The following is a 25,693-nucleotide window of genomic DNA, read 5'->3' as shown; positions in this document are numbered from 1 at the left end:
ACAAGCATGTATCTGTTACTCTCTGGGTTTTATGAATCTCTATCTTTAGATTAAACTTAACCTTGATTTTTTTATCTACTTAGAAATCAAATAAATTCATTTAGATTAACTTCCACTTAAGTTAGAGTCTTAAACTTTTTTGTTTGTTTAATTTCATGGCCAAAACGAGATTAAGTGCAAGATTCTGCATACTAATTATTAATCGAAGTTAGTTTTCTGAGACCCCTCACATACATGTTTAACAAATTTTTTTACATATTAGATCCGTTTTTTATACTGAGCTACTCATGAGAAACGTTTACCCTCAACTTCACCTATTTGCACCAGTTTGTTAAACTTTACGATTGTTATATTAGAATTCCCTCTATGAGATGAAGTTCATCTTTAGTATACTTTATTGGTAAGTTTTGAGTTTAAATTTGGTTTCTCGAATTGATATATTAATACTTTACGATTGAAAGATACATTAAGCTGTATATTTTTTGTTTGATTTATTTCTTATTAAAACTAACAATACGGGTTATTTCCCTTTTAAATTTCCTACTGAGCTCAAGTCGAATAGGCTAAAATCAATCAGCTGATGTGTTTGAGTACGATTTTGGTTTGTGGGTAATTAATGAGAGCCACGACAACAAACAACACAGCATTTCCATAAAACTAGACGTTAAAGACGGAGTGGACTTGATAAGTCATAACCACCCGTTGGACATTTAAGCTGCAGCTGACTTGAGATGAATAAGCCCTATGACTTAACCAGTCGTCGAAGCCACGGCTTAACTTGTTGTGATTGGGAAAAGGTCTGAGCCGTTGTGCGTCGTTTTGGCATAACTTAAGCTGGTTAGTCACCCGTAAGTTGCCTTAGCCACCCATAAATTGTCTTTACCAGCATAATTGTCGGGGTCTGCATTAAACCAATACTCCATTAAGGTAAATCGGATAATAGTTTAGTGTCAGATCACGTTCAAATTGCAATTATTTGGAGTTTAAATTCACAAAAGAATTAAACTAAACTAAACTCTTTTTATTAAAGGAACTCACCCTTCGTCATAGGTATTATTTGCTGTTTAAATAAAGTGTTTTAAAATGTTTTTAAATTTGGCTGAAGAACGTTAATAGGCCGGGTGAATAACAATAAGCAATTGCTTTTACTGAGTAATTGGTCAGCTTTACGTGAATAAAAACTTCAACAACTTTTATTAAGTTTTTATTAAAGTAAAATTGAGCAATTACTAAGTAAAATGCTTACTTTTACGTGAATAAAAATATGAGGAAAACTCCTGAAGTTTTTATTCACGTAAAGCTGACCAATTACTGAGTAAAAGTAATTGCTCATTTTTATTCACCCGGCCTAATAATTCTTACAAATTTAAAAACATGCCAAAATAATCTTTTTTTAAAGTGCGTAAATACATTCTTTAACGAATGTTATGTTGTTAGCTTTTTTTTAAGGTTTTTAACTAGAAATGATCGCTTTATAATCGTTAATCATAATATTTTTTAGATATCATTTTATAGATGATACATTCAGTTTCTTAGATCCGCAGTTCCTTCCTCATTTTCTTTTAGGAGTTAAAGTTAAAATAAACGACCTGGTTTTTAAGCATTTAATAATTCATAAGGGGTTGATAATCGAGTACATGAAGAAATTATGGTGACTTCCATTCGCTTAAATTCCTATTTTTGCCGCATATCATTGTATAACTTGTGTATCGGTTTCTTTCCTACTTTTTTTTTTCAAAGAAAATCTCCAAATTATTCCTGAGTTTATAATGGATTTTTTCTTTTGACATTTCTTTGGTGATTACGAAAACTGCGTGTTTGAAGAAAGACGCATCACAAGCAGCAATGCTGTCCGCTACAAATCAAAAATCCAACAATTGGTACATAGGAATTAAACACAATGGAAAAATACAGCGAGGAAACCGTCAGCTGCTTACAAATAAACAGAAAACCTCGTTGGAATTTTTCGTCGATCTTATTTAAACTCTGTGAAATCGAATACAAACTATTTTTTCTATTTTAACTAATTGTTGTGCTGGAAGTGGTCACCGTACTGTGACCACTTCCAGCACCACACTCATTGATGTGCAAGGATAACTTAATAAATATGTTAGCGATATAAAAGACAATTATGTTGAAGACTCGTTTGCTTTCTGGAAGAATAGAATGTCATCACATGCAAAAGTTTTTTCTATCATTTATGGTTTTCTTGTCAGAACAACGTATAGGGAAAGAAGATAAACAAGTTATGTAACTATAGAAGCTGTTAAAAAAGATGACTCAAAGAGTATTTTAATTAAAAGAGCAATTAAAGTGTGTTATCACATTATTTATGAATTAAGGGTCTGCGTTTGCTTCGTTTTTTTATTTCGAACGATCCCGATCATACTTTTCATTTCAGAAATTTCATTCCAAACGATCGCGAACGGACACTTTTGACGTCAAAACTTTATTCGAACAATTTTGATCGCGAACGAACTTTAACGGATTTTTAACAAACTTTTTAAAAACTAAACGAACTTAATCGAACTTAACAAACTTTGTTTATCTCGAACCTTAACAAGCAGCAACTATCTAAATTTTGTTTAACTAAAAAAAAAAAAATTCAAATGAAATTTATCTATTTTCAGTCAAAGTTCAGTCACACATTTGAATTAGAAAGCTTGGTATCATGAAGAACATTTAATTAAGTAAACAAGTTTCCAGTTTTTCATAAACTTTTACTTGAATGGTGGCGACGTGAAGTGTTTTTAAACTTCAACAAAGATTGGCGTAGAGCCGAGCCAGTTGATCTAGATTGACTTTCTGAACCACTGGGAAATGTAGTTGCAGCTGCATCTTTTGGTGGTGTGATAGGTAAAAACTCAACTCCAAAGAAATCATCATCCTCTGGACCGTACTGTGAATCACTTGAAACCTGAGTTGTCGTTGCCAGTTTTTGATCAAATGGATCTTTAAAATGAAGCTTTCAGTTTGTAATTTTAACTTTATCGAAATTATGTTGTGTATAAACTAGCATGTCTACGTTTTCTGGCATCAGTTTAGTTCTTTTAGTAGTCATAATGCTGCCACCGCAGCTAAAAATTCGTTCACTACTGGCCGAAGACAGCGAAATACAAAGCCACTTTCTAGCTAGTTCAGCCAGAATTAGCAATGTCTGTTGATTCTCAATCCAGAAAAAAAAGAGGATTTCTAGCCTTTTCTTTCTTTTTCTTGATCATTCTAGAGAACGTCTTCTACTCTACCTCAATTTTTGATTTTTCATCAGTAGGAAGATTGTCATTGTAACGGGTTTCTCCCAAGATAATTCGGTCCTCGTCATCCTGAACTGTCTCTAATTTTCTTTAAAAGCTCATTGACAACTTGAACAAATCTTTTGTTCAAGTTGTCAATGAGCTTTTAAAAAAAAACCAACATTAATCTCCTTTTGTTCCAGGAGATTAATGTTGGTAGTAATTCATCCAAGGTGTCAAAGTCTTCCTCTGTAGGAATTTCTTTAGCAAGCTTAGCTCTGTCCTCACCTTATAAAAAGATAATTGATAACAAAATTGTTTGTTAACGTTTGTTAAAGTCCGTAAAAGCTTGCTAAACTAGTTTAATGGCTTGTTACGTTTATCAAAATTGAATTAAACGCATTATTCTTTTTAGTGTTTAATAAAACTTAAATAAACATTTAAAATAAATTTTCCCTGGAAATTCTCTGATTCTTTAAAGTGCATCAAAAAGATTCGAAATGGGTTCAATCAGCATACAATTATTGTTACATCGTGTAAAAACAGATGGAATAATTTTTCAATAAACAATCGGAGTTTCACCATTATGTTTGTTTTCACGCTCGTTGTGACTCTTCATCTCACGTTTTATTCTTGCTTCGCATAAGGATGATTTGTGTACCTGTTGGCCAGCCTTTCGAATGAAGCAACGGGCTTTTTCATATCTGGAATTTTATCACAAGCACCATGTTTAGCCAGCTGAAGGCTTTGGTCAAAACACGTCAATGGGACGTTAATCACTCCTGTATTTTTCGAAGCATTCTTCTTGTTCTGGACGTCATCGTGAACCATTGCCACCATTGCTAACGGATTAATGCCATCGTGAATTTCACTATAAATAAATAAATTTTTTATAGTTTGTTAAACTGACAAATATTTTCAAATGTTGTTAAACTTTAAGTCAAATTAAATTTAATAACGCTAATGAAATATTTATGATTTAAAATAGTTTGATAAAATAAAAAACTCACTTTTCATAAATTTTATTTTATTCTGACCCACACATTCATCTGCAATCAGAAAGAAACCTGTTTCCCCAACTGAGATTTTCTAAGTAGAAATGTATCATAGATTTCACTTGCTAGGAGCTTGAAGGTTGCAGCACCATCTGCTATTATGAACAGAGCCATTTTGGTCAGTGACTCACACATGATGCTCAACAGACGAACTTTGTAGGGAGTAAGAAATTATAGTGCCCCAAGCTTATCAGGATGACATCAAATACGTACCTGTTGAAATTAGTCAAATGAGTAATGATTCGTACCACTGAATACACATGGTTTATTGGTTCCAACTAAAGATGTGATACTGGAAAAAGAGTTGACAGATTTTATGGCAACATCAATGTTTTCCTTGCAATATTCTCATCAGCAAATAATCTCAACTTTGACAAAGTAACGGGTTCTATCTTGCAAGCAGAACTTCACTCTTCGAAGAAAGGAGGCTCATGACCACTTGGAATAACAAGTTGATTATTTAAAAACAATGGAATAAGAATTTCATCCTTTTTCAGTTTTGAAAAAATTAAATTTATAAAATGTTTTATGATTTATTTATAATTTATTTATCAAGCTTTTGCAAGATCGTATATATATATATATATATATATATATATATATATATATATATATATATATTATATATATATATATATATATATATATATATATATATATATATATATATATATATATATATATATATATATATATGCACCTCCTTACCTTTAAATTTGACAGAGGTTGGCAACCGGTATTTTTTTTTGAGTCCGATATCTGATAGTACCATGTCCAACCATACACTTCTGTGGAGCTGCGGGAACTGGTCAAATAAGACGTGGGTCCAGCTGTTAACCCTGACCCTATTCCATATATCAAAGGTTTTCTCCGTGCCCTCTTCATGGCAGCCCTGAGTAGCCATCATATCGTCATTCCTCTTTTAGTGAAAGGGGTCATCTTCAGCACCTGCCATCACTTCGATCCCACCAATCCCCTCAACAGGTCTTGCCTTCATCACTGCCTCAGTGAGGGTACTTCTCTTGATGTCGGCCTTCATCAGTATGTTCATGTACCCAACAACTCCGAGCTGAAAATGAGGAGTGAGAGCTGTGGCTATGAGAAGGTTCTTATCACTGAACATATACTCAAACCTTGCCTTGAAGGCCACTCTAGGTTTTAAGGGTTCTCCAGCAGGTTGCTGGTAAGATGCTGACTCTCTACAATGCTGTTGTCATTCTTCAAGACTACCACCTTGTCTTTCATAAGCTTGATGGTAGGCAGAAAAATTTCCATATAGGCCTTTTCCTCAGACTGTAGACTATCAAGACATTCGGTAGCTGGGTTGATGGTCTTTCAGTACTGAGCCAGCAAAGCTTTGTCAGTCTCATAAAAGGGCGGCCGGTTTTGCTTGCCCATGATGATGTTCAGCTTCTCTTTCTGATCTGGATCCTCTAGCACCTGAAGGAACAAAGCACAACACGCGAGGTTAGAATTATTTTGTTCTATCTCCAAGTTTAAACGTTGTGAGAAAGTTTTTGATTTTTTTCTTAGAGTAAATATTATTTCAAATTTTAGCTTTAATTTTTAAAGAAATAATAACTTATCTTTAAATAGTTTATGTTTAAACAAATTATTGATAAAAAAAAATTCTAAAATAGAGCGTATTTTGAAAGCAATTATTACTTACTAAAATCAATAACTCATTTTCTCCCAACTTTTAAAATAGGAGATAGAACAAAATAATTCTAACCTCGCGAACAGTCATAGTAAGGGTTTCAGCGGGTCACTCCTGGAGTTGGCAGTTTCCTGCTAAAGACCTCCTTAATCTAGTTTGCCACTACTATCCTCCTACTTTGGCATTTTAATAATCCCTGTAACTTGCCAGCAATCTTCAAAACGGAGCCTTCGCACCAAAGTTCCAAACTGGCAGCTTAAAATATTTAATCATATTTAGTAATTTCTTTATAAGTTAAAGCTATAAAGCATTACTTGCTATAATTAGTTCAAATGTAAAGATTTAAATACTGAATATTAGGACCAGTTAATTGTAAGGTCGGTATGTAGGTACATAGACAGCATAGTTACCAGAGGTGTTACTAGGTTTTCTCTACAAGGTGGGGAGTCAGCCTAATCTATCCTACCTAATTCAGTTCGAAAAAAAACCTAATTCAGTTCGGAAAAAAAAAGCTCATTGACAACTTGAACAAAAGATTTGTTCAAGTTGTCAATGAGCTTTTAAAGAAAATTAGGGACAGTTCAGGATGACAATGACCGAATTATCTTACTAGTAAAAGGGTTGGTAATACAGGGCTAAGAAATCAAAGTATTTCAATAGGAGATGAGTTGAAAAGACAACAAATCTTTGATGCATGTTTTTATAAAAAAAACATTGTTACTGTTACAAAAATATGTTTATTAGCAAAAAACACGGATTTAAGTGAAAGTATGTCTACGGAAGTGCTGGATTTTTTGATAGCATTTTAAGGATTCTCATAAGACTACTCACAAGCAAGGGAACGAAACAAGTTACATCTGCAGCTGTGGACGCTGGTAAAAGTGCTGCTAAACAAATTGGGAAAATGGTTTTAGATGTTGGTAAAACTCTGGAGACTGCTCTAGTTGCAACAAAACTAATAGATAAAGCTGCAGCAAGTGCGGTCACGCACGCTAGACAAATCCTTGCACTAGTGCGGTTTCGCAAACTCGACATGTCACAGACTATATTAAGAAAATTTATATTTTGCAAAAGAATGTAGACCCAAAGACTCGTTTAATAGATTTTAATGCATTCAATCGATCGCAGTGATATGAAGAAAGTAAGATGTAAGTTGAACAGCAAACCAAAGGGATTAGGAGAGAAAATTATGACGAAGATGTTTGCAAAAGTGCAGATGCTACAAAAAAAATATCTTATGCATATATAAAAATATGAAATTCCGTCAAGATATCATAAAAAATATAACACAACTTCAATAGTGAATAAGAATGCTGAAATTATCTGTAAAGGATATGAGGTACAAAAAGTTACTGATACACAATATTGTGAGAGCGGCGTTTTTATATAAATAATTTATTTAAGTTAGTGTTTGTTCGTATGATGATATAAGGAATTTGGGATATAGAGAACCATGGGTTATAGGTTTATGTGGAAGGGTAAATGGAAAGTTGTGATCAAGGTTAATGGAGTTGGGATTACTTGGTTAGGAAAGGACAAGGTTTGGGCATAGTTTGGTTAGGAATGAGAAAAGTTTAATAACTAAAGGGTTAATGTTGTATTTACCGTCCTCAGTATATTTTATTACACAACATATCTCAATAAACGTTCTATTAGAACGTTAATGGAAGTATGTTGGAAATATTTTGTATAATGTAACAACTTTAAAACTTCTTGTTTCTCCATATATATATATATATATATATATATATATATATATATATATATATATATATATATATATATATATATATATATATATATATATATATATATATATATATATATATATATATAGAGAGAGAGAGAGAGAGAGAGAGAGAGAGAGAGAGAGAGAGAGAGAGAGAGAGAGAGAGAGAGTGAGAGAGTGAGAGTCGCACACACATATTTATCACAAAATATCTCTCTTCTTTAAAATTTTTCTTAATATCTTTCTTAAAAACTCTGCTTTACTTCTCTTTAAAAATCCGTCTTCGTCCTCCTCGTCCTCATTTGTGAGACTCTCCCTTCTCACAATATGGATATCAGAAAGTAGTTGTAAAATCAGAAAAGAAAAAGGAAAAGATAAAAGAAATAAAATTTTTCCGTAAATGAATATCTTAAATCTCTAGGCTTGAGATAGATAAACTATATTGTAAAGTGATAATATGTATGCAAAGACTAAATCGCAAGTGCGGTCTCGCACACTCAACAAAACATTTGGATCGATTAAACTTCGTAGCGTAAATGTTAATGGTGAAGAAAAGTTATTTGCTCAGTTTTGATGATATAAAATTTTTTTTCTAAATATTTTTCCCACCTATTTAGAAATAAAAAAACATTTTACAAGTATTTTAAAATACTTGCTGTAAGACAAGCATATAATACTCAGGGTCCTGTTCCAAAGAGTACGTTTAATTTGAAAGTACTTTTACGTCATATCTTTGGATTTTATGAAGATTGTAATAAAATTGACATTAATTAAGCTGCTTCATGAAAGTGCGAAGGAACTCTCCTTCTAACTTAATTCAAATACTTTGTTGGAATTCATGTACTACATTTTCTCTAATTGAAAGCATGTTACGCACAACCATTAACTAGAAGAAAAACGATCTGATTTCAATAGTGAAAATTAACCTCTCTTGTACTTCCATTTTGTGTTTAGGACAATTGCAATGTATCCATATTTCAATACCAATCATGATTCGATGCAAGTATCCAGCCCTATGGAACAATATTTTGTGACGTTCTTGACAAATAAAACTTCTTATAAATTTCAAACGGAACTAAACACTGGCGAATCTTTTTAGCGCGAATCAATTCGTTCTTGTTTTGTTGGAAATTGTAGTTGCAGAACATGTTTATTAGAAAAAGGTCTCTGAACTTTTACAACCATTCAAGGAAGGTTGCACTTCCTTATAAAAAAAAACCCAAAAAAGAATTATATACAGTATTGGACAAAACACTTGCAACCAACATCGAACAATGCTAAAAAGTGTTCCTAATTTTACATGTCTTAAAAACGAAACGAACTATACTACCGCAGCAAACAGTTTAGGAGTCTGGAGTCATAGCATGCCATGACATGAGCAATCAGCTAACAGGTGACAGCACACAGGCAGAATTTCGTTGACAAGTGCCATTTTGCAGCGGACAAAACAAGTGCATTTTTTTTGGTTTGTTTCATTTTCTTAAGTCTGGTCCGTGTCAACGTCACGGAAGTTTTTTAATAATTAAAGGAAGTATCCAGAAGTTTCCAGAAGTTTCCAGAAGCATGCAGAAGCTTCCAGAAGTTTCCAGAAGAAGCATCTGGAAGCATCCAGTACCATTTAGAAATATCCAGAAACATTCAGAAGTATCCAGACGCATCCAGAAGTTTCCAGAAGTATCGAAAAGAAGCATCTAGAATCTTCCAGAACAGGTTCACACAGGTTCATTTTACTATCTAAGAGACATGTAAATCGACATGTAATTCAGTCAGTATATGGAAGTCAACCAGCCAGTATTATCAAGACAGTTTATCGAAGTGAGTTTTATCAAAGTGTTTTATCAAAGAACATCAATACAAGAAGTGAAATACAACGAGTGTTTCATTACATCAATACAGTCCACATCCAACCAAGACGTTGCGTTCCACAGAGCATTATTGTATCATCACAAGGTAAATGTAACACGGTAAGCCTTGAGAAGCGTGATTATTTATTTTTATTATTTTTATGACTTCAAGTGCAAAAATGGCTCCCGACAGTCTTGGATTGGAACTAAGAAAGAAAATTATTGACGATTACGTAAGTGGAATGTCACAAAAAAGTATTTGTGATAAATATCGTGTGAAAAAATGGACCGTATCAAGACTATGTTCCAAATATCGTTCTACGGGGAAGTTGGCAGCAGAGGATTCTATGATCGTCAGATCTGTCAAGAAGGATCCCTGGATATCATCAGTCGAGATACAAAAGCAATTAGAGCTGCCTGTATCGGACCGAACAATCAGACGACGTGCTGTTGAAGCCGGATTGTTTTCTCGACGCCCTGCAAAGAAACCGCTGATTTCACTAAAAAAACCAGAAGAAAAGACTCCTGTTTGCTACATCTCATATTGATTGGAATGTGCAGAAATGGCGAACTGTCCTGTTCAGTGATGAATCGAAGTTCAACATCATTGGGAGCGATGGCATTTGCCGTATACGTCGACCGGCCGGAAAACGCCTCGATTTACGTTACTGCCATAAGACCGTGAAGCATGGTGGAGGCAATGTAATGGTCTGGGGGTGTTTTTCTGCTAACGGCCTAGGTCCAATACATTGAAACGATGGAATAATGGACCACTTCATGTATAAAAATATCATGAAAGATGTTATGTTACCTCATGCTGAATGGAATATGCCAATAAAATGGGTTTTTCAGCAAGTCAACGATCCGAAATACACTGCAAAAGTAGTCAAGCAGTAGTTTCAAGAAAACCACCTATCGGTGATGGATTGGCTGCCTCAATCTCCGGATCTCAACCCTATCGAGAACCTGTGGGAGATCGTCAACCGCAGAATTAATCGTGAAGGGGTTCGTAATAAGGATCAACTGTTTGAACAAATCCAAAAGACCTGGGCAGCGATTCCACAAAGTTTCATTGATTACCTGATCGAATCTATGCCTCGAAGATGCAAGGCTGTGATCGACAACAAAGGATTCGCCACAAAATATTGATAGCGAAATACAGCTTGGTCAACATTTTGTCGAGTTGCACTTGTTTTGTCCAGAAGGAAATCAACTTTTTTTAATACTTTTGATTAATTTATTAATTTTCGTGTACAAATGATGAACTTTGTGATGAATAAAACTTGAAGAACTTTGTCATTACTACGTTCAACATTTGCAGCATATTTATGCCTGAATTAGGCATAAATATGCTGTAAATGTTGAACGTAGTAATGACATGTTTATTTATTTTTTTGTTTGTTTTTTAATTTTATTTTTGAAATAGTCTCTAAAAGTAACTTCCTCACCAACGCCACTTCAAAAAGATATTTGGTAGAAACATATTTGTTTGATATCTCTGTAATGATGTAAGTAGTTTTGCTTTTTTGTAGTTTGAAAACTTCGGTGCTTTAAACATTTTTGACTTGACTACTGGACGATATTTAATTGACCCACCGCTATGATATTTTCATCAATTGATTGCAATGATACTTGAGATAAACAGGAAATGAAACAGGTAACAGAGATGTAAAAAAAAATATAACGTTCACCTAAACAAATAAATGAATCATTTAATAATAATAGTAAGCAGAAAATAAAATCTAAGGCCTTAATAAAAAGAGCAACTAACCCAAAACTGATTCCCTATAAAAACAGTTTCTTCCAGTGAGAGAATTGGGTATTGTAATAGCAAAATAACCCCGGTAACTAGCGTTGTGAAACCGTAAATTGAGCAGAAATGCTGAGGAGGAAACCTAATATGAAACTGCAATTTTAATAAAGTATTCCATATATTGAAGCGTCTACACAATGCAACTTACGCAAGAGAAATAAACACTGACACATAACAAAAGAGCAGGCTGAGTCCAAACAAGTATAAGACAAAGATAGGAATCTAAAAAGAAGATTTACGTCAAACAAATGAAAATATATTCAGCTTTTACTTCTTCAGCAGTTTTATTATTTAGACTTTAAGTTTTATAAAATCTATGAGGTCAACAAAAACATTTTCTCACCTTTTTCTACAATTACGAGAATTGGTCAACAAATGATTTTACAAATACGCGCATGCAATGCTTGTAACCTTCTTTAGTTAAGTTATATTATCCATCTTATTAAATAATGAAAATTGTGACAGAACTCATATATTGCTTCTCGTTTCTAGTTAAGTCTTTATTCTTTTTAATAAACAATTATAGAATAAAAAATGCAATTGTAAAAAAAAAAAAAGGAAAAACCGTTAAATCGACGTCACATCTTTAGTAAATTAAAAATCAAACTCAAGGAACGCATTTATTAACAGCTATTTTAATTTTTCAGGTATTGTGAGCACTTACGTATTAAAAAAATTTTAAAAATATGGTTTAAAAGAAGAATTTAAGTTTTATTTTTTAGTCATTTGTTTTTTACGCGGATTTTAACTTTAAAAAAATACTCGAAGAGGATTTTTGCTAAAACTGATGGTCTTCTGGTGATGGCTTAACAAACTTGTACAAAATTCTTTTTTCTTTTTCTTTTTTTTTTGCGTGGCTCACTTTTTCTAAGTATTTATTAGAAAACAGTTTTAAAAAAATGCTTACACACAATGCGAGGAGTTTCACTAGTTGAAGACCATCTAATATCAACACAGTTAAAATCAAAATCACTGACGGAGCTATGCAACCCTGAACGCATTGAATGTACTTTTTAAGTGGGGGCTGACCAGCAGTTTCTGTCCTACTGGATTCAGATTGCTGGAGAACTAAAGCTGATAATGGCGCCAAAGTGACGCCCATGAATTGAATGTAACCAAAATACTTGATATAAGCCAACACTGTCAAACAAAAGAAGAGTTTTGATGGCTCATGATTTGATTTGTTAAGTATTCTAGGATTTTCAAGATTTAAAAAAAGGTTTTAACTTTATTTATTGAAATTAGCAAAGACAAACCATTCTTGTTATTGTCTGTAATGTTTGTCAAATACTTATCCAGGTTTCCGACAAAGTAAAGAAGTTTTAATAGCAACAGGCTGAAGAGCATCACAGATAAAGTATTCTTCCAAGAAAACAAACATTCCTTCAGTGACAAGTTGCCTGAAACAAATATTATATTATGATACATATAACACTACAGCCGTAAAAAAATAACGTCAACGTCAACGTCATTGGTGTTAATGTTTCAGATAAAGTTATTTCGATTCACGTGCTTCGTTTGCAATTATAGTACTTACTAAAGTCTTTCTTTTTTTTAAGAAGCGAGCTTTTTTCATTTTGAACTTCTTTTTGATTTTTGTGGCCGTTGAGAAAACTAACGTTGCATCCAGGGTTAAGCATCCTGCTGTCGTAGTTACTAAAATAGTTACATATTTGGCTTAAAAAATACTTAACAAAGTAAGCCACTAATTAAGATTTTTATAAATGTTTATTAAAATGAGTTCCTTTAAAAAACATCAATAAAATATAATTATAATGGTCTTTGATTTGCCGTATGATTCTTATGAATTGTCTTATTGACTTGTAAATAAAAGATATACTTACAAAGCACTAAAGAGAGACAAGCTAAAAAACGCTTTTGAGACATTTCTTTTTCTTAGAATAACTATATGTAATATCTATATGTTATATATGTTATATATTGCTTTAGATCAACCCGGATATATATATACTGTTATTACTATTTAACCTCTCCCCTTTTCCTCTTCCCACTCTAAGTCTACAAATACTTTTTATATTCCTTTTATAAATTCTTTATTTCGCTATCAAAATTGCAAGAAACTCCTTTGATATTGCATGAAAAAGAGTTTTTATACCTTTCAAAAGGTGCCCTTTGTTCTTCATTTTTTGATGACTGAGAGAACAGCAAAGAAGAACAAGAGCAGTATTGAAAGCTCGTTGAATTTGTCGCACATGCTGGACACTGAGTGTCATTATTTAAACTTTGTCCTGAATTGTTTAACTCCCATGTTGAAATTCTAAATTATATAATTCCAAATTGAAAGTCACCGGTGTCTTTCAATAAATGTCATGGTTTAAATATATTCTGTCAAAATTCTAGGATTATGAGTTAACACACCGACCGTTTACAACTCGATGGCATTTCTTCAACATTCTCATATGAATTGCTTTGATAACAACAACTTAAATCTTCTTGTAAATCTTGCTTCATAATCATCAGCAGATCTCCATTACTTGGAATAAAAACCAAGGTTACACTGGTAACAAAAATAATCGTAAAAACGATGTAACTGATGGAAATCGTCATCAAAGACAACCCCAACTCAAACGAAGTCTAAACAAAATAAAATGACACATTTAATGTGTTAAAAGACAAGCAATCTAACGTAACGGATGCGTAAACTGTTTTAAACTAAAATTTAGGGAAAAAAAGAGAAACTCACCAGAAAAATCAGGAAAATAGCGGAAGAACTATCAACTGCACCGCTGATCATGCACATTCCCACTGATTTCCATTTCCAACACAATACATTAACAGCCTTACAAAAGTAAACTTTAAAAAGATTTAGGCACAAAAAATTCCATTGATACAACTGTTCGTTATTGTTATTGGAGTAGATGACATTAATACTCTTGATAAATCTTTCGATGACTCTGATGAACCTTCAAAAGGGCAGACAAGCAGTAAAAAAGATTTCAAAAAACCTAACACAGTTGGAATAGCTGTCAAAAAATGTGTTCAAAAATTGCAAATCTTTCATGCTGAATCTGGAAATGCAACTTATACAAACACTATGGTAGACTCGAAACTCTATGGAAATAGTAAAGTATCAGAGAGTTTAGATAGTGATAAAAAATTACCATGTCTGTTTCGACTTTGACTATCTTATTATTTTAAGCAAGAAATAATTCACTGCAATGAAAAAATGATATCACTGACTTCAAGTTTTTAGAAGATCTTTTGTTTTTGACTAATTTGATACAATATTAACAAAGGTTAAATTTCTCTTTTCAGGGAACAGAAAAAAAGTTATCGAAACTTATTCAGACTATGAGGAAATTGTTGTGGGTACTTCAACTGATTTTGTTCTTACTTTAACCTAAAACCAGTCTAAAATAGTTTGCGACTCAAATAAGTTGGTTACGCCCGCTTTAGAAACATAACTAATCCTTTAAAATTTAATTTACTTTTAATGAATAAAGGTTTGTTAAATTTAAATGCCTTTTCTTCAAATTTAGCGCCTTTTTCAAATTTATTACCTTGTATACTTAGCATCAAAGTCGAACTTGCAACGGCAAGGAAAAAGAATTCCACAAACAACAGAAATTCCAGACCTAAAAAATTTTTTTCAACAAATAAAACACAAAAAAAAAAGAAACTTTATTTGATTTAAAGTATGAAGTGAAACGGAAGATGAAGGTGCTTGATTTTATTGCATTTTTAAAAAAGGAAAAAAATATTAACCTGGAGACGCTAGTCCAAGAGTTATACAAAAAAATATCAAGAACACGCTGAAAATAAAGTAAACAATATAAACTATTTTGATTTACGAAGAAATACTTTAAAAATAATTTAGAAAATGTTTTGTGAAGTCATACCATCCGGCATATTGACAGAGTTTTGGTCCAAACCGATCTACGCAAAAACCAATCGGAAACTTTAAGATGGAATGAAAAAACATCCCAAATATAAAAACGGAGTTTAAAGCCAGGTCTTGTTTCTCGCAGGTTTTCGCGTAATGATTTCCCCTGAGTGAAGTTGCGTTAACTGAACCGCACAGATGATGATAGAATTTTAATGTCTTTAAGATCTCCAAGATTGATGAATAACCGTATATCGGACCTGCTATTAGAAAGTTTTCAAAGCAGCAGAGGATTACAAAAATGATCAGAACGCATGGCTTTCTAAAGTTCGAGTTTGTTACCATAGCCATTACTACCGCGAAGGAGAATGCAAAATGTGCGACGGTAATCCTTATTGAATTAGAAAAATATTAAACACCTTATTGTTCCTTACTTACAATCCTTTTTAGTAGTTTAGTAGACCACAAATCGATATTGTGAATATTTTAAAATGGCGGTATATTTTGCAATCAATGCTAACATTCACTTTGATTGAATGGATTTAAATACCCGAGTTTTAAAAAGAACTTTAACATAACCATTGATATCAAATTCATAGTAACTAAAATATTCAAATCTAAAATGAACGTTTTTTTTTTTTTATTTTTTTTCCTCTTTTTTTTTTTTTTTTTGATTTTATAAATATTATTTTTTTTTTTCTCTATTTTATGTATTCTATTCAATTGGATCAAGCAAAAAAACCACTTTTAAGGTAATCCATGATAGAGTGGGACAAATATTGCAGGCATATAACCCATTTCAGATTTTCTCATACTTTTTCAAAATAGTCACTACATCACTTAAATTACCTAGTGAAACTTCAGCACTGTAATCAAATGGGGTTTCGAGATAATGTTACTTTGAAAAATAATTTGGGTGACATTTTTTTACTTTGCGAACATCTTGTTTTTTGTGTTGTTATTTTTTTATGTGTTATAGCAAAACCATACATGTAATTAAGTTGCAATATTTGTGAAAATGAGGAATCAGCATATAATCTTTATTTTTCATAAAAACAACAGAAACTTAATCAAAACAGGAGTTGCATTTTACCTGTAGTCTATCTGGAAAATTTTAATAGATCAAGAAAGGTGTTTTCTCTTTTTAAAATACGTATTTTAAACCCTTTTGGTAAAAAATGTAAGACGGGTTTTTTTTGAGTACTTTTTTAAACAATCAGGAATATTTGAGTAAAGAAATACGTTTTGATGTTAGAAAATACTTCTTTTGAAATTCTTGAATCTTATCCACTTAGGTTGAGGTTTAGGAACCCAACAACAATCATCTCTGCTTGGCCAACTGAAGTAAGTGTTGGGTAAACGAGGAAGCATGAGTTTTACAAGAGCGTCTTCATTGATTTTGTTAATCTCTAATACCAAGCTATCGCACTTAAGTATATCATATTTGCAGACATAATTTTTTTTTCCTCTAATTTCTTAGAGACATTATACTGAACCTGTAAGCTTAGATGCTAAATTAAGTTTATCCTGCTCAGAGACTCTTTTGACACTTATGTTTGTTGCATCCTTTGGAATAAATTGATGAAAACCTCTCGTACCAGGTGAGGGATTCGTATAATTGTTTCAGTGGATGTCAGTTATAATAACTTTAGAAAAATTTAACATTTCTTCAGCATCCTGAATTAATAAGTCAGTTTGAAGTTGAAGACTAGCATTGGAAAGAAATCTTTTAACAATCCCACCATTGCCATCTTTTGGTGATTATCCATGCAATGTGACAAAGAAATTCCTTTCACGTAGCATCCGAAAATCTTTATACCATGATGGTTTCCTTTTTTCCCAGCATAGATACACAATTTTGGCTTTAAATTAGGAAAAAGCTATTTTAGAACAAGGGGTGCTCAAGTTTAAACTCCTGTATAACTCCTTAGCATTGCAAAGAAATAATCATCTTGATACATGTTGATTTTTGGGTACACTTACAAAGTGCTTTTTACCTGGCAAATCTTGACTGAACTGATCACTGTAATAGCAGCTTTCTACTTTTCATATGACTTAGTTTTAACAATATTAGTTTTTTCTGGAAGTGCTGATATCCTTGCTTTAGCTATGGCTGTCTTTGATGTATTAAATACTTCAGCTGCTTTACTTAAAGGCCATGAATCAGGGACAAAAGTAAAAACCTGAATCTTTTCCTTTCTGTTTGCAGTTTTTTATTTTTTTTTGCATTGAAAATATTAACTATTCTAGAACATTGGCTTTCTTCTGTTATTCAAAATTGGGCACTTTGATAACATCACTTCTCAGGTTTGCTGTGTTAACATTGAGGATAACTGATAGCTTTTTTGACATTAATTCAGTAAATTGCATTAGTTTTTTTTGCCTAGAAGGATCTTTGCATGTTGGAAAATCTCATGACATTTTATTGCTGATAATTCTAATAATAAATGTCAAAACTGTTGTTAATAAGTTTTTATTTAAAAAAAAGCCTCTCTAGGGAAAAGGTGAAGTAAACTTTATCAACTTTTCTTTTGAATAAATTATCTAACTTAACTAAGAAAAAGGAATAATCAACACATATCAACAATAATTTCATTCTAAGCATTTTCTTCACATTTTCCAATTTAAACAACAAATTCACAAAAAACGCATATTTTCATATTTTTCACTATATTATTCTATAACCCATGTAATTTGCTAACAGAAAAAAATTGATATATAAATGGACTACCTCGGTTACCAGGCCTCTTTTCTTGGTCTATTACAATTTTAGAGATAAACTATTCAATAAAAAAAATTCATCTATTGGATTTTTCGTTGTTTCTATGAAAAATAAACATATTCTGATTCCTTATCTTCAAAGCTATTCAGTTGCAAATTTTCATCTTGATCACATGTACGGTTTAATAATCACACATAAAACAATAAAACAATAAAAAGGAAACCTTGCGCCAAAAAAAAAATCCTTCAAAGTAGGTGAATTTGATATAGCGATATCTCTAAAACCCATTTTACAGTGCTAAAATTTTACTAGGTAATCTATGTGATGTATGTGATCAATTTGATGAATTATGAAGAAAATCTGAATATCTAACTCTAAGTATCTCTTTCTAATGGAAAATATCTTTTCCCACCTCTATTGCGTTCTTTAACGTTCTTGATTGTTTCTTTAGAAAGACCACCGCAATGTTTTCGTCTTTTTTAAGAAAATTTCTTTTGCGCAGCCCCACCCTCCTTAAAACGTTTCATTGGAATGCTTTAATTAAAATACTTAAATAGGTCTTGCTTAAAATTAATTTTCTGAATTACCATCTTCCGGCACAATTTTTATCGAATATTTTAAGCTCAAATTTTTAATTTTATAAGCATAATGGCAGCTAGCATTATCAATCCAAAACATAAAACGACATTGCACTATTATTCAATAATTAGATTTTTAACTGAACTCAATCCTTGTGGTTTAAAGTAAAGTTTTGAAAATTCCTCTGTCACTTGTGGGAACCCAAGTAAGATTAATCTTCTTAGTCCTATGATTATCTCTAGAAGCGAAGCTCTTAAAATGTGTAAATGATGACCAATTGCGTTGCTCAGCGATTTAAAAATTTTGCATTGACACTTCACGCAGGTCCATTCTTATGGGGATTTTTTCTCCTCTAAAATTTAACAAGTTTTCATCTTCTTTCTTCATCTCGGTCAGTCAATGTTTTACCTATTCCATTGATTGTATTTTGGAAGACTAGAAGAAAAACCAAGTTTGATTGAGTTTCAATATATTTATATATATTCAAGTGGTACATTAGGAAAAAAGGAACATTAGATGGTCAACAATCTTCATTATGCTATTTACCTTCAAGATGTTGGCAGGATTTCTAGGTTCTTGATAAACTTGAGTATCTTTAAATATAAATAGAATATAAATAGTATTTAAAAATAAATACAAATAGATGTACTTTATGTGTAACTAATTTTTATAAGAAGTTTCTGTTAGTGAACGATCGACTTAACTAACTTCGGATTTGAAGACATGCGTCATTAAACTCTTTGGCATTGAAGTTTTTTTTTTTTCGATCAAACTATTATAGTACTATATTAAGTTATTAACTGCAAAAAATTTACATAAATCATGTCTGATGTCATGTTTTATTGATAAAAATATTTTGACATAAAAAAACTGTGGATCTTTGTTACAAGCATGCATCTGTTACTCTCTGGGTTTTATGAATCTCTATCTTTAGATTAAACTTAACCTTGATTTTTTTATCTACTTAGAAATCAAATAAATTCATTTAGATTAACTTCCACTTAAGTTAGAGTCTTAAACTTTTTTGTTTGTTTAATTTCATGGCCAAACGAGACTAAGTGCAAGATTCTGCATACTAATTATTAATCGAAGTTAGTTTTCTGAGACCCCTCACATACATGTTTAACAAATTTTTTTATATATTAGATCCGTTTTTTATACTGAGCTACTCATGAGAAACGTTTACCCTCAACTTCACCTATCTTCGCCAGCTTATTAAACTTTACCCTAGTTATATTAGAATTCCCTCTATGAGATGAAGTTCATCTTTAGTATACTTTATTGGTAAACTTTGAGTTTAAATTTGGTCACTCAAATTGATATCTTATTACTTTACGATTGAAAGATACATTACGCTTGCTGTATTTTTTTTGTTTGATTTATTTCTTGTTAAAACTAACATTACGGGTTATTGACTTTACCGTGTCAAATCACGTTTAAATTGCAATCGTTTGGAGTTTAAATTCACAAAAGAATTAAATTATCTTTTTATTAAAAGATCTCACCCTTCATGACGGCTTCATTTATGTGGTTTAATTAAAGAGTGTTTTAAAATGTCATTAAACTTGCAAGAAGAACATAAATGATTCTCGCAAATCTAAAAAATATTTTTCTCTTTATTTAAATTGCGTAAGTACATTCTTTAAAGAACGTTGTGTTGTTTGCTTTTTTTAAAGATTTTAACAGTAAAAGATCGCTTTATAATCGTTAATCATAACATTTTCTAGATATTAATTTATAGACAATACATTCAGTTTCTTAGATCCGCAGCCCCCCCCCCCCCCCCCCCCCCCTAAATAAACGACTAGGTTTAATGGAGAAAATATGGTGACTTCCATTCTCTTATATTCCTATTTTTGCCCCATTTCATTGTATAACTTGTGTATCGGTTTCTTTCCTACTTTTATTTTCAAAGAAAATCTCCAAATTATTCCTGAGTCTAAAATTGACTTTTTCTTTTGACATGATTTCTATCATTTAGTTTAAGAAAAGAAGATAAACGAGTTATGTAACCATTAAAACAATTAAATGAATGATTTATGGAGAATATCAATTAATAGTGCAATTAAAGTAAATTACCACGTTTATTATGAAATTTAATCTGTTTTTAAAGAATTTTTCATTAAAAAAACCATCTTTTGAATTAAAGTTTTGAATGCACACTTGAATTTAGTTTATTACAACAATCTATTGATATATACACTACCGGCAATTAATTTGAGACCAGTGATGGGAAAACAGTAATTCTAGTAAAAATCAATTAAATCTACCAGTTATATTTTCGTTTATGTTTTTTTCGATCTCAGTGAATAAAGAAACTACAAATTAGTTCATGAAGTATACTTTATTTAGTTTTCTTCACAAATATTTTTAAACAAATAGAAAACTTAACAAACATGAAAAAGTTAAATTATAAGGTCTTTATTATTTCGCACAAGTTTTAAACTTTGCGTTTATCAAAATAACCACCACGATTCTTCATTACTGCTTCACATATTCTTGGCATACGAAAGATTAATTTGTTTAAAGTTTCCATGGTTACAGCTTTCCAATCCTTTTGCAGTAACTCCCATAAATGTTCCTCAGATTTTAATTGGAATTTCTTCACATACCGGTCAATTTCATCCCAAAGAAGTTTAATGGGGTTGAGGTCTGGTGATTGCGCCGGCCACTTCATAAAAGTAAGGGTTTTTTCTTGTACTAGTTGATTCAGATAATTTGTACAAAATTTAGATTTGTGCTTTGAGTCATTATCTTGCATAAAAACAGGCTGGCGTCGAACTACCATTCGATGAGCAGATGGAACGGCATGATTCTCCAAAATTTCTCTGTATTGCTCCTTTTTCATAATTCCACGAACTCTGATCAAATCTCCTATTTTGTGACCTACAAAACAACCCCATACCATTATTGAACCTCCTCCATGGTTAACAGTAGGCACAATGCACTGCAGAATGTAACGTTCATTCTGGTGCCGGCGTACAAATATTCTTCTCTTGTTGCTTAATAATTCAAACTTGGACTCATCGCTCCATACTACTGCTTTCCATTGACTTATTATCCAGTTGGCATGTTTGCGAGCCCATTCTAGTCGTTTTACCTTATTTGCTTTCCTTAGCAACGGTTTTTTGGCAGCTACGCGCCCTCAAAGTCCAGCTTTCATCAATCGGTTTCTTATTGTCCCGACACAAACAAGTTTTTCAGCAGTTTCATGGTATTCTCTCACTATTTGTGGAGCTGTCAATTTTCTGTTTGACATATATAATCTCGTAATACGACGATCACCATGTTCATCTATCTTTCTAGGCTGTCCAGGTCACGGTAAGTCACAATATTGACCAATTTCCTTCAAACGCTTGGTTTTATTGTGAACTCCTGTCGTTGATATTTTTATTCTTTTTGTAATTTTTCTTTCTGAAACACCTTCTTCATCAAGTAAAACAATGCGAACTCTCTGTTCAACGCTTAATTCTCGAACTGGAGCCATTTTAGTACAACAAAATAGAAACTAAAAAAAATAAACAGCTCAAACCATACAATATTTGTATATTCATTTGAAAGTCATAATATTCTATATTGGATCTACATAAAGTATCTACAAGAAGCTACCAATGAGAAAAATTATATTTTCAAATTTCAATTACAAGTCATTAATCAAAATTAAGTAACAGTTAAAAATAATACTTGTATTGTCTTTTATGCTGGAAGAACTCAGCACATACACTTTTGTATACTTTTGCACATAAGAAAATTTTTGGGTGCAAAAATGCCCATATCCTATTCTATCCACATATTTATTGTGCTCTATTTATTTTTGATCCAAAAATAAAGAAGTGCAATTTTTTATAATCAGATATATTTATTTTTGAAATGTAAATACCGTTTTTAACCACTGGTCTCAAATTAATTGCCGGTAGTGTATCTATTAAGGAAATTTTATATTATATTTATAAAATTTTATATTATATTTAATGCAGGCCTATGCACATCATAAAGAATATTTGTAATTTATTATCAAAAATTCGAAATTTGTTATCATAGGAAAAAATGTGTTACTACAAACACAAGTTTATATTGAAGACATACAGGCAAGTTACTCGTCAAGCTAAATGCGTTTAAACAAATTATTTTTTTAAAAACTATTAGTAATGATAGTTGATTAACTTCAACTATGGTTTTATTTCCTTTTCTGTTCCTACTCCCCAAAATAAACTTTATAACTTTAGTAGTTTTTATACAACTTGAATGTGTGCAAATCTTAAGCAACTTTAATACGAAATCTTATGCAAACAGATTGCTTTTTTAAGGCATGCGAGAGCTCTGAGAAAAAAAAAAAGGTCGAACTCTGTAAAGTGATTTAACCATTACAATATAGTTTGTAATCTTTTATGGCATCGGCAACTTACAATTTAGTAAAAATTAAAAAAAAAAAAACAATTTCAATGAAAAACAATTAGTATTCCCAAAGTAAAGATTGATGTTGATAAAGTAACACAACAAGGTGGCAATTACTTCTGTTAAAACCATTAAACAAATAATTCCCAATAAAAAAAACGTAAAAAAATTACAATTTAACTTAGACAGGGCCAACTAGAAAAATATGTGAAAATAGATGATGAAGTAAAGTTATTTTGACTTAACATTATGAATTGGGTATGACATCTTCTTTAATGGAAAATAATCTCAAAGCTGCAGCTGCTAAAACCTTCCAATAGAAAAAGTTAAGGTAAACAATATTTTTTCTTTCCATTGAAAACAATTTAAGACAATAAGCTATTGTCTAAAAGCTTTTGTAAGAATTCAGCTTTTGTAAGAATTCAACTAAATAAAATTTTTCTTACCATATTACATATCACACCACGTAATATATTTTTGATAGAAATGGGTTGGTAGTCAAAAGGCCAAAGTAGAAAATAAAAACGAAACGCTCTCAAAATGTCAACTACGAAGTGGAACAAAGTTACAAAAAAAAGGCCGATGACAGACGGCTTATTGCGCATAACATGTTTTATAGCCAATTGTCTAAAGAAGATTATGATTTTTTAGTTTGTGTATTGTTTGTATTGGATCTAAATTACTTTTCAATAGTACTACTGATTTAATTTACGACGTCACAAATAATGTTTACTAATGCAGGTTAAATGGTCTTGGCAATAGAATGAGAAACAAATTGGTTTCCGAGAAGAACTAGAGCCTATAGAAGAGAAAAGCCTCTCAGAAGAAGCAAAAGAAAAAATGAAGTAAACGTTAGAAATATGTCAGAAATGGGAAGAAAAAAAACGGAAAAGAATGTGGAAAAAAAAAAAAAAACAGCCGTTAAAGAAGCACAAAAAGAGACTGCTTAACGAATTCAGTTTTATATTCAATTGGTTTTCTTATTTTTGAAAAATTTAAAGTTTTTGTAATTTAAGTTTGTGATTAGCCATCCTACTCTTATCACGATTCGCAGGGTCTGTTTAACAAATCTTACAGTACAACTGTTTATATTTAGGATATTATACATCGACTTTGTGGCATGTAATTGATCAAATTTGATTTGCAAGTAGATTTTGGTGAACGTGTCACGGTTTTAAATAAATTTTACATCGCTTTTAGCAAAATCAATCAAATGCAAATCTGAAAAGATTCCTAATTTAAAAGGGAACTATTATTCAAGGGATACCGGCGGATATTTATTGGAGAAAATAAGTTGAAAGTATTAAAAAACCGTGCGCTTACGGAAAGAAGCAAATAAACACAATCTTTTAGACAAAAGAACATATAACTTGCTGTTAATAAAAAATGCGCTGAAATTTCAACAAAGTCACAGAATGATGAAGAAATCCCATCGATAACTAATGAAGTAAACGAAAGTGAAATTGTGGTTGTTACATTCACCAGCTTACGCAAAATACAGTGACTTTTTTATTAACAAGGAAGTTTACAAGAACTTAAAAACCTTCGAGCATATCAAAAACTGTATTAGCATTGGTTAAAAAAAACAACATCGCAGCGTTTTCCAATTCCCCAGAAGATAATATCAGTTAAGCTTTTGAATGTTGTAGAATATACAAACAATAACGTAAATATGTGTTATAGACCAGAATTCTTGCGTCAAAAATCGTATTTTTTAAATTGCGTGATAGTTATTAAATCATAGTTTTTATAATTTAATTAAGATATTGTTATTTATTGTTGAAGGTTTTGCATGCATTAAACTCAAAAGAAATGTTTCATTGTAAAGGGATTACTAGAGTATCATAATGTGAGTAAATCGCATAAATATTCATATTTTAAATATCAGACAAACGATAACTACTCAACAAATATGACTATTATAGTTATAATCTGGTTCAGAGTCAGAAGATTCTGAGTTCGAAAAGTCCAGTGACTCATCAATATCAGAATCGTTAGATTCGTTGAGCAAAATGATACTCAAAAACGGCCTGCTAATGATTAAAATCTTCCAGCAGCAGCAGCACAGAAGCAGCACAGAAGCAGCACAGCTGCAGCACATCATCATCATCATCATCATCATCATCATCATCATCATCATCATCATCATCATCATCATCATCATCATCTTCAAAGCAGATTTAATTGTCTCTCTCTTCTCTTTGATTGGTCTATGACCTCCATGGACTCTCTGACAAATCTGCTGCAGTTACCGTATCAGCTGTACTTGAGCATATTAGCATTATTTTACATGATCACAAAACACAAGTTATTGACCGAAGCAAGATAAGGCAAGAGCGCATGAAAGCCAGGGATAACCTTGTGGTGGGCTGTAATAGACTAATGTAAACACTGGAAAATAATAATTACTAATATTATAAATTATTTTTCATCCAATTTAAAAATTATGTATCATACTGAAAACTCCACCTTTCATGCCAATGAATTCTAAAACAAACTATGGACTATTTTTCAAAATCTCTAAGTATCTTAATGTATTTGGCAGCGGAAACTTCAAGACTAGATTCCTGAAAAAACAGTTCAAAGCTGTCTATGTTTTTAATATATTTATTGCAAAATCAATATTTCTTTATGCATGACAATGATCCTAAACATACCTCTAAATTAATCAAAGGCTATTCTTGCTTCAAAAGAGACTCTAAATCTTGTTTATTCTTTGGTTGATGTTTTTTCACTCGTCGTTCCAACTCATCCCATAAATTTTTGATCGGGTTGAAGTCCGATGAATAAGGTGGCCAAGGCAATGTTTCAATCTTGTTTTA

The 25,693-nt window shown here is 31.7% G+C and overlaps 2 protein-coding genes across 2 annotated transcripts; one reads left to right on the top strand and one right to left on the bottom strand.

The window, feature by feature from the left end:
* Positions 1 to 82: 82 nt before the first annotated feature.
* On the top strand, positions 83 to 11,895 carry LOC149890134 (uncharacterized). Its single transcript, XM_090084823.1, has 2 exons — positions 83 to 400; positions 8,629 to 11,895. The coding sequence occupies exon 2, from the start codon at positions 9,680 to 9,682 to the stop codon at positions 10,064 to 10,066; it is 387 nt and encodes a 128-aa protein (XP_089940949.1). The 5' UTR covers positions 83 to 400; positions 8,629 to 9,679; the 3' UTR covers positions 10,067 to 11,895.
* On the bottom strand, positions 10,876 to 17,529 carry LOC145183620 (uncharacterized). Its single transcript, XM_090084822.1, has 12 exons — positions 15,192 to 17,529; positions 15,058 to 15,104; positions 14,853 to 14,927; positions 14,036 to 14,255; positions 13,715 to 13,926; positions 13,448 to 13,609; positions 12,869 to 12,987; positions 12,588 to 12,731; positions 12,239 to 12,471; positions 11,480 to 11,553; positions 11,290 to 11,413; positions 10,876 to 11,209 (listed from the first exon to the last, which is right to left on the bottom strand). Exons 1-12 carry the CDS (start codon positions 15,192 to 15,194, stop codon positions 11,117 to 11,119), a joined length of 1,506 nt encoding a protein of 501 aa, XP_089940948.1. The 5' UTR covers positions 15,195 to 17,529; the 3' UTR covers positions 10,876 to 11,116.
* Between the last annotated feature and the right edge of the window lie 8,164 nt (positions 17,530 to 25,693).

This window comes from Hydra viridissima, unplaced genomic scaffold (assembly GCF_058129835.1).
Source record: "Hydra viridissima isolate aposymbiotic clone 2 unplaced genomic scaffold, HvirCarnegie_v1 scaffold_4, whole genome shotgun sequence".
Classification (NCBI taxonomy): Eukaryota; Metazoa; Cnidaria; class Hydrozoa; order Anthoathecata; family Hydridae; genus Hydra; species Hydra viridissima.
Note: the sequence above shows the minus strand (reverse complement) of the source record. Positions and strands in the feature narration are given on the sequence as shown.